This window comes from Notolepis coatsorum (assembly GCF_963971535.1).
Source record: "Notolepis coatsorum genome assembly, chromosome: 9".
Taxonomy (NCBI): Eukaryota; Metazoa; Chordata; class Actinopteri; order Aulopiformes; family Paralepididae; genus Notolepis; species Notolepis coatsorum.
Window position 1 is genome coordinate 48,969,382 of NC_140173.1, and position 10,316 is coordinate 48,979,697.

General features: G+C 40.0%; 1 protein-coding gene across 1 annotated transcript; it reads right to left on the reverse strand.

The window, feature by feature from the left end:
- Window positions 1–2,302: 2,302 nt before the first annotated feature.
- emx2 (empty spiracles homeobox 2) lies at window positions 2,303–6,225 on the reverse strand (the record flags this gene model as incomplete). The annotated part of the gene is made up of 3 exons (XM_084321210.1): window positions 2,303–2,897; window positions 4,248–4,432; window positions 5,844–6,225. The coding sequence occupies 3 exons, from the start codon at window positions 6,223–6,225 to the stop codon at window positions 2,730–2,732; spliced, it is 735 nt and encodes a 244-aa protein (XP_084177336.1). The 3' UTR covers window positions 2,303–2,729.
- Window positions 6,226–10,316: the final 4,091 nt, after the last annotated feature.

Genomic DNA, 10,316 nt, shown 5'->3' on the forward strand with positions numbered 1-10,316 from the left:
CCTAAAAGGTATAGACCATGCCACCTTGTTACAAGTGCCTTTACAATAATACTGCATTTTAACAGTATTATTACACACGCCATACCACTTCAGGAGAACGTGATACATTTTTAGTAAATTGCGCCATTCAATGTGCATTTTTCCATTGCTGAATTTCCTTTTATTTTTTTTAATTGTGTCCGCAAATGCCGTGTTATTTCCAAGCCCTATAGTGTGAATTCAAAAACACTTGCCAGACGAAATCAAACGAGTGAAAAAAATATAATAATTACAAAAAAAAAGAAAAGTGTCCCCGGCTATAATGAGCGGGTTGTCCTCGCTGTCCATTGAGGCGCAGAGGAGGGAGAAAGTGCGCCAAAAATTTGTTTGCAGCGGATCAAGGCTCACCGCCTTCCCTGCACTTTTCTTTATCTTAATTCCAACTTGAAAAGATATAATTATCTAGTTTGAACAGGACTGCTATCAAATCCTTCTTTAGGCGGGGTGGGGAAAGGCTCGAGTGGATTGCGCGCTCTGAGCCGCTCGGTGTTGCCCGAGATAGGAGTAATGAAGTTGTGCAGTCCGGAGATACAAAGGGCATTAACCTCATTACCATGAAACCTTTTCTTCTAACCATTGTGGGACCCTTTCAGTCCTCTAATCCCCCTATTTCAAAGCTGGGTTTGTAATAAAGCTTTTAGGGTTTTTTCAAAGCTAATGGTATTCTCTACAGATTTTTATTGCTGTTATAGTCTATGGGACGATTAAGAATTCCCTATATAGTTCGCTATAGCATCCCCTACTCCCCCACCCCTGGAAAAGCTAATTTTCAATCTGCGAAAACAATTGAATAAACACTCGCTATACCTCGCATAACAAAATGCGTGTGTTTGTGTTGTCCTATATTCATTAGAGAAAATCATAATTCAATTTAGTGTCTTTATTTTTGTAACTGCAACTTTTGCAAAGCAACTGTGTGCATTGTTATTGTTGATGGACAGTGTAAATAAATATGGACGAATTATTGTATAATTTATTTTTTAGCTCCGACCCCCTATTTACGGCCATATACGATTCTCAGAGAGTGTCGTGTCGTATTGTTTTGTTCATTTAAATGTGTGGAAGACAAGATTTAAAACAAAGATCCCATTTTGCGGCACATTGCAACCTTCCCTTATCGCGTCGTGAGGGGTAGTCAGATTGTACTAAATTATGTCCAACCAAGCCCCCTCGGATCCATGGATTAAGAGATTAGAGTGGACCACTGGGCAATGCATCCCCTTTCCCCCCTCATATTACTCGCATGATAATTGCCTAAACTGATTTGCACTTTCACAAAAGCTCGTAGGACTCTTTGTAGGACCAGACTGCTGCCCCTCCAAATAAATCTAATGCCATCCATCAAGGTTGAGAGGCAGCACAGAAAACAAATATACACAGAGCAATGTGTTGTGTGTGCCACATGCACCATACCGTTTGAAATTAGTCACATATCAGCCAAAATAAGAAAACTGTGAATATAGGTTGTACAATTTTCATCGGAGCGCATGTTGTGACAGTAGGTTGTTAATGAGGCCCCTCTCTCTATATGATGCATCATGCCATGCAGCTGTTCCAAAATCAAAACCCTATAATTGTACTGCGCGCAACATATTGATAAAACTTTATTGACAAAATATTGACAATTACATACTTCTTGGAAGTATACTTTGTGTTAAAATTGTAGCAAACTTAACACAAACACAAAATTATTTACATTATGATAAAAGAGAGTTGAACAGAAACATTAACTTTTTAGTATTTCTGTACATGGAATTCGCTCAGTGCTTGAAGTTTTTCTCGCCTCTATGGCTGTCAATTCTTGCAGTTAGTCCTTCGTGGCAACTCTCACGGGAGGGTCAAATCCTGACAGTATGGTCGGGCCAGAATATCGGATTGGTAAAGCATATAGGTTAAAGGACTGTCCTGATACTTTCCCTTTAAGTACTTTATCTGTGGTATGATAAACTTTTATAAACTTTTTTTAGTTTTAGTTTTTTCTCCGAAATTCATCTTCCAATATATTTTCCTTTAAAAACACTATAACGCAGCACCGCTATGTTTTCACAATCACTTTTACACGAGAATCATTAATTAAAGACTGCACACTTTGTAAAAAGGTAGAAGCACAACATCTTTGAGTTTGAAAATAGAGTAAAAACAAAAATTGTTTTTTGAGAATGTTTTGTCAAATTTGTTAAAACAGCTATACCAGAAAAGAAACTACCATGCATTTCAAGTTTTACAAAAAAAAAAAAAAGTTTAGTATTTTGGTATAGTTGAGAGTGGGAACGTTTTTTTTATTTTTTTATTTTTTTTGGAAACCGTCAGAAGTGCAAATGTCCAATGTGAATTGGAGGTAATATTTTGGGGCTGGGCGGTTGGTGTGGTGGTGGTCGTGGTGGGTGGGTGGTTGTTTTGTAGTGGTGGGTTGGTGCGTGGAAGAGGGGGGGGGGGGGGGGTCAGGTAGGTGGACTGCAACACTGTCAATCACTTTTTGCCTGGGCAATTTGATACGGATTGACAGACCCTTGTGACAGCAGTGCCACCGGTCGGATCTCTCTCACCCGCCTCAGCTGCCGATCTCCGAAGATATAGAAATGTGACATTGGCTTTTTACCCTCTCACTGTCTCTCTCAACACGGCATTCTTATGATCCATGTCACTCCTTCAACGACGCTGCAGTCACAGGTTATAATAGTCTTTTTTTTTTAATCGTCGGAAGTGACGTCAATTTCCTCCGGGCTCGACTGCTTCGTCGCGAGCCTCCACCGGTTTATGTGATGCGTGCCCTTCTTCTTCTGCTGCGACTCCGAGCCCTCCTCCTCCAACTTCTGCCTTTTGAATTTGGTTCTTCGGTTCTGAAACCACACTTTTACCTGTAAAGGCGAAACAAAGACAAAACATCCAATGAATATTAATGGCGAGAGGTCACGTCATGAGAAACAAAAACGTTTAACAGCCTTATACAAGTTTTGAATGCATGATGAAAATGGAGAAAAAAAGGAAAAAAAACACCCATAAACACGCCCCGTATACATATAACACATGAGCCAAAATTGTATGTTTGAAAAACGTTTTGATGCGGTGCCTAAATGTAGGTCAGGTGGTGTGTATATATGCCTATATAGTTTAGCCTTGTATTCCATCTGCAAATGGGGAGGGGGGGTTCAAATTAAATAAAGGCGCTTTAGACACATTGTGCACTACATATATCTAAAACATTATATTTGTACTTCTAGTGGTCACCTTAGAATATTTATTTGTATTTGTATATAAATACCGCGGGGGATTTCAACATCGATATAAGCTGTCTATTGCTGCCCTGTCATCCCGTTAGGCCTAACGGTGCATTTAATATGCCTTCACTCAGCTAATTGAAGTAGGTGATGGTTCATTTCTCCCTTCAACCCCTTTAAAGGCCCCCGCTTCGATAAAAAGAGTCGGCACTGACACCAGGACAAAAGGCACCGACTGGTCCGCAGCAGGATGATAGACTCAAAACACTATCTTAAATATGGCAAGAGGAGCCCATTGAATCCTGCCCGTTCTTTGTGTCACGTATCCCATAAAATGGTTAACTGGTTAATTGCCCTCCATTTTGAATGGCAACATTCTCCCCAAAACAAAGTAACTCAACCCCTCCTAAAATGAGGTTAGCGTCTATACAATGACCGTGGATTCGATCCACATAGGAAAGCCTCTGTTTTCGTTTGGGAACACGTATTCTCGCATTTCGGTAATATGCGCCATTAGGCGGCTACCTGGAATCGTTTACAATTTTGTTTTGTGTGCTACTGCTCTTGGTTTATATTAAGAATACACAAAACATCACATAGGGTAGTTGTGTGTTGTGCTTCCAAAGCACACAGTGCCATGATAAATAATAAAATAAAAATAAAAAATGTATAAAAACACAACACAACTAAATCAGACATATTATGCCCCAAGCCACCTCATGAGCAAAATACGGTGTTTTTTTTTCGTTTTGCTTGTCTGTTAATAAATAACACCGTATATTAGCTTACTCCTTCTTATTGGTCATTTAAAATAGGCCTATACTCCGACAGCCGACATTATTACACAATTAAGTAACAAAACATCACCAAAGTTCAATAGTTAAATAACAGGCCTATAAATCTCCCGGTGCTTCGATGAGACAGATAATGGACCACACTGGACACACAACGTGGAGGATGTCAGATGGATGCTGACGGAACGGTCCTTACCTGAGTTTCTGTGAGGCTAAGGCTGTGCGCGAGCTGTTTGCGTTCGGCTCCTACGACGTAATGGTTTTTTTCAAACGCGTGCTCAAGCCGCAGAAGTTGCGAAGGTGAAAAAGCTGTCCGAATTCTTTTGGGCTTTCTCGCCAGTGCATTGTGCAAAAGGAAGCTCTCTGGACTCGTCTCATTACCTGGGAACGGTCATAAAAAGGAGCATATATTAGGACCTTTCCATTTTCGTATACGGGCAATGAGACAACAGCATTAAAGGCCACAATTTCCACTCCAGACATCAAAGGCATGGCAGCAAGTTTTTATTTATTTTTAGGTCTAGACTTTTAGATTGCTGTGCACACCATTTATTCACTCATCGCTAAGGCCAAAGACGGGAGAATACCACAAATTCAGTCTTGAGAGGAGTTAAGACCACGGTGACAAATAGGGGTCATTTATTTCGGCTTTATAGGCCCAGACGCGTGCGTGCGTAAACCTTGCCTCGTCTAGCCTGGATTAAACCCATCCGCATGAGGACAGGGAGACAGCAAGACAATACAAAGACTATAGAGGTGTAGTCATAATTCAATTAGCTCAGAAATAGCATGGACACGCTGCAATCATTGGTAAAATATGAGCAGTATTTATACAAACCAGCAGCCATTTACAACTGGTTTAGAAAATAATTTAGAATTAATACTATTTAGACATTTCCAAATGACACGGCGGTTCATTCATATATTAGAACACGCAAAATAAATCATAAACTGTTACACAAAAAAAGGTTAAAAAAATAAAAATGCACCCTCCAGTAAATTTAGCCTATTTTAAATATATATACTTTTAGACCACAATGGCCTCATACGATTAATTTGTATTGACTAATTACAATCTTTAAATTACAGCAACAATTTGACTCTGTGCAGCCTTGCAATATCCAAATTAGCAATTGCCCAAAAAATAGCAATAACCAAAATTATCCATCAAATAACAAAATAAGCAAAATAGCAAATCAAAGTTTTTTTTTTTTGCAGCAGCAGCCTATATTGCCGTCAAAACGGAAGGAGAAAGCAGCACGTGTTTATATTATTTTCGTTTTAGCTTCACATCTTATACTGGCATTAAAAAAAGAAATTGCAGTGGCCGACGTTCAGCCTTGCAGATAGCGTGCATAAAATATAGGCAAAATTGGGTAACGTTAAATAAATAACTCGTTTAAATTCCACTATGAACGAAATAATAAACATACGTGGATCTGTTGGCCATGTGTAGATTCGATTCGATTAGACTAGATTCAAATGTATTGTCATCATGCAGGCAGCACAAGTACAGTACAACTAAAATAAGTTTGGCATCCATCCAGAGTGCAAATGTAACAGTAAAGTGCAACAGCAATATACAATGTACATGTGGTTAAACGGGGTACAAAATATACAAATTACTACTACTGAGTGCAAGGAACGGAATTGTAAATAAACTAACCACTAGACTATTCCCGACTACAGCCTTCAGACATCATTTTCGTCGACATTGTAGACTGCCGTCGTGGATAAATGAACATAACATAACATCTCGACAACGTGCTACGAGAAATCCGTTCAAACCTACCTTGGAATCTGTGACCCAAGTACCTATATCTATGTATTAACCAGGGGTAAAAAGTCGAGGGGTCTCTTTGCTGGCTGGCGAAAAGAGCGTGCGGGTTGTGCGACGACGAAAGCTGGTGAGCAGCCAGCGCGTGTGAGTGCGGCGGCACCGAGTGCACGGGCACAGAGTTCTGATGCGAGACCGCCTCGGCGAACACCAAGTCCGGGTTCGAGTAGACGCCCCTGCCGCCGGGGTGGAAGCCGTTGAGAAAGGGATTCATCTGGCTGGAGTTTGCATAGCTCAAAGCCGCCGGTCGTATGGGCTCCTCGGACCTCGATACCGGATTATCCTTCGCCACCAACGATTCTATAGTAAAACACCGCTTGGGTGTAGGTTGAAACATGGTTGGATATAGTCGAGACTAGAGTCCCCAGTTTAAATTGAAGTGTCGCAGGTTCTCGCTTTAAAAAAAAAATACTCCACACACCCCGAGCGGAAAGTTTCTCTGCAATAAGTTGGGGGAAAAGGCGACGGTCGAACGATATAGGAAGAAGCAAGCAACACACACACAAAAAAAAATCAGCAAATCGCAATAAAGGTGGCAGACCTCTCCAGACAATCCATGGATGTGATCGTTTTCCTCGCCAGTTGTGCAAAGCGATTTGTTAGTTCATGAGCCTAATTAGCGCCGGAGTCACATAAACAGCTTCCTCTGCAGCCCGTGGTGCGCGCTGCTGATTGGTCGCTGCCGCTCGCCTTAAGGTCGAGGGAAGAGGCTTGCAGTGCGTCAAGAGGAACCGGGACCGGGGAGGCGGACTCGCGCAAAACGGAACGGATTCGTTCAGAACCCTCATCATCTTCAGAACATTTTTACATACTCAGCTGAACCAGTAGAAACGCTCAAGGTACTTACGTTTGCATTTATGTCAGCCGATAAGGCCTGCGACAGTCGGACTATACTTCAAGGAGGGCATAGGGTGTTAGGTGTTATTTCAAATAATAGGGGCCTATACACGAGAATGTCGCTCGAGCAGATTGGCCCCTATAGTTATATCATATATTTGGTATAGATTAACCCACTTAGTCGACCATCATGATTGCAGTATACCAGGCCTCCATATTTACGTATTTTATTTGTATTTTCGGCATCGAGACCGAAAGCGCATCAGCAAAACGCCCCCCCCCCCCCCCCCTCCGGCATATTTGCGTTTATTTGGGATTTGAAGACCCCCATGTTATTTCAATGGACAGAACATATATAGAGATGATATTTGATCTTTACAATCTGTTAATAACTAACGACCATGTAGTAAGTAGTGCGTTTTTATGTCGAACAGATTGACAGCTTCTCCAAATTCAATAGGCTATTGCATTTCTACTGATGAGAGATGTCACAGAGTTAATGACAAAATACGCAGGTGCCAATTGAAAAAGCCTCGTTTACAGGCCTATTCTCGCGTATTGTACTTTAGTTTGTATATTGTATATTTTGTATAGTGTTTGGACTTCATTATTTCTTTACTGTATGAAGCATTCTCAAGGGGCTCATATATACAGAACCAAGCATTTCACTGTATAATGTACATTATTATGTGACAAATAAAACAACACTTGAACTTGACCAGTAACCACAGGCTTAATACATAATATACCACCATAGCCTTTTAGTCTTGTACAGTGTATCGTTTTTCAGCTTTCACTTCAGAGGCTCAGCCAAATGGGCGAGTAGCCTGCGAGCGTGAGAGCTGTTTCTCGTCACGACGTCAAGGCTATTGGATGAGCTGATCAACCAGACGCTAAATTACAGAGCTTTAATTAGAAAAGACGCTGTCTTCCAGATGAAGAATATTGCTGCTAATCTCCGGGTGACCAACCAGCAAAAAGACGTCACCTTCACAATTCTCCTGGCAGGTTGTTTTCACTCGCAGGTTCCAGGGAATATAGCCAGTTTGACGCGTTACCCCCAACATTATCCCAAAGTGTTAAGATGCTTATTATTTCGTGTATTGGTAATAAATACCATTATGATAATTGTTATTATTATCATTGCTATGATGATGATGATGATGATGATGGTTTTGGTGATGATTAACACCTCCTCCCACACATTTTGAAATAGTTTTCTATAGTTGTTTTATTTCTCCATTTATTTATTTTGACATTTTTTTTAAAATTATTTTATCTTTTAAAAGCCTCACGCGGACGGACAGGTGTTGTAAATTAGCGTTTTGTCCTATAGTCAAATAAAATAAACGTAATTGATTATTATATATATTTAGCTGTTAGTTGTTGTTGTATGCTTAAGCAGAATTCTTATTATGTTCACGCTGCACCAGGTTTTCACCACACACCTGCCTTCATTTACAAGGATATATGGCGAGGTACACTCGCTATATAAAGTGCAAACAGCGACAGAACATATATATAGCAACAACTGTGCGCCACACAATACGTGACGTCCACTATGATGAAGAGGCTTAGAATGATAAGCTTTGAGTTGAGTGACAATAGGCATCACTATAACAGTGCAACGGAGCCGGTGGGGTCTAAAATAGCCTTCCCTTTGTGTATTAAAGCTTTTAACATTCAGCTTTATTTTTAGATGTTATTTGGGATTAAAATCAATCATCTGTGAGCGTTGCATTAATATCCATCTCACCAGCATTTAGTTTACGGTGATGATGTTTAAGAGGACAATTATTATTATTAGGGTATTATTATTTGTATTATCATTATTAGTAGCAGTATTCGAATTAGTAGTAGTAATAATGATAATAGTAATAGTAGTAGCCGAAGCCTAATAAGAATTCAAAATGTTTTAGTTTAACAGTCTATACTGCATAGGCTAGTAGACTATTGTTGGACAAGTAGGCCTAACCTCACTCCTATATCCAGTTATAGACTGTACACCCCTCCCCCGAGACCATATGCCTGCTATTGTTTGTTTGCTTCTTAATTAATAGGCCTACATAACAGTAGCCTATTATATTTAGTTGAATTTAAGTTGACAGACGATCATGGTTAGGCTAATGCACTAGCTAGCCACTATGAATTGAAAATGGGGGACCCTGATGTAAACAAGACAAACGTCTTTCTCTGGTCTGCATCCCCTTAACCCCTTGTGTATTGAGCCGTACTGTATAAATTGTACCCATTCTGCAATCTGTTAAATAAAGTTTTCATTCATTCACCTATACACTTACAGGCTCTGACTTGACTTGTCTATACGGAGAGAGACGATAACTTTGCCTTCTCCAGCGCCGCGCGTCACGGAAGGTCCGGTCCGGTGGTCGTGGTGCGTTAACGGCCTCCAGTGGGAACCAGACGAAAGTGCGCTCTCTTCGTAAACAGGGTGGGAAGGAAACACCAGCCACCGCCAGCTAACATTTTGGTCGAGTTCATTCTGCGACTTTTGCAGATAACGGTCATCTTTTGCAGATTCATGTTTAGCCAAGATAAAGATGTTCACTTTCAACCCTCAATGAGGATGGTCGACTGTGGAAGATAAGTTTGCTCATAAACACGTATTTAACCTGTAGAGAATAAATCGCTCCATGATAACTTATCACAAATTATTATCGTTTTAAAACCGAAAACGACTTGATTTTGTGTGCTGGTCAACAAATCACGCAAAGTCTTTTTGGAGATAGGCAGTGGCTTTAATGCTCATAATTCTGCCAGGGCCTATGAATGTTGAAGGTGTAGTACGTCACACATAGGATAGGTCAATATCATATCTTAGCATGGTTAAAGAGCACACATGGTAGCCTATTTAGAAGATGCATGTCACCAAGGCTCACATGATGAGTTTTATTAACACAAAAAATGCAACCTTGGCATAAACCTTTTGTTAGTTTTGTATGCTCAAGTAAGCTAAAATATCAATGTATATGGCGTTAAGTAGCCAATATGAGGCCTATCATCTATGGCAAAGGATGGCTATGAGGATGACAGACCCGACAACAGGGTAAGGATCTGGTTTTGCACAAAGCATTTTCATGACAAATTCACATTTTAAATAATAAAATCTTGACTCAAAATATATTTCGCTGTATTGATGCAGTAATTTGTGCAAAAGGAGCCCCAACCAAGTACTGAGTGAACATACATGAACATACTTTTCAGAAGGACGACATTTCTATATAATTTCTTTTTCAAACTGTCAAACTTTCAGAGATACTGAATTTTGGGCTTTCATGAGCTGTAAGACATAATCATCGAAATTAAAACAAATAAAGGCTTGAAATATTTCACTTTGTGTGTAATAAATCTATAATCTATGAGAGTTTTAGCTTTTTGAATTGAATTACTGAAATAAAATAACTTCCACGATATTCTAATTTATTGAGCTGCACCTGTATAACAACATTGTAAATATGTGGTCATTTGGATTCCCAGACAACCACCTAAAGAAGCACCATGTTATATAGTGAAGACTACCTTTATACTACAACCAAGTTACACACCTAAACACAGAGAGACACCATTGGTTGA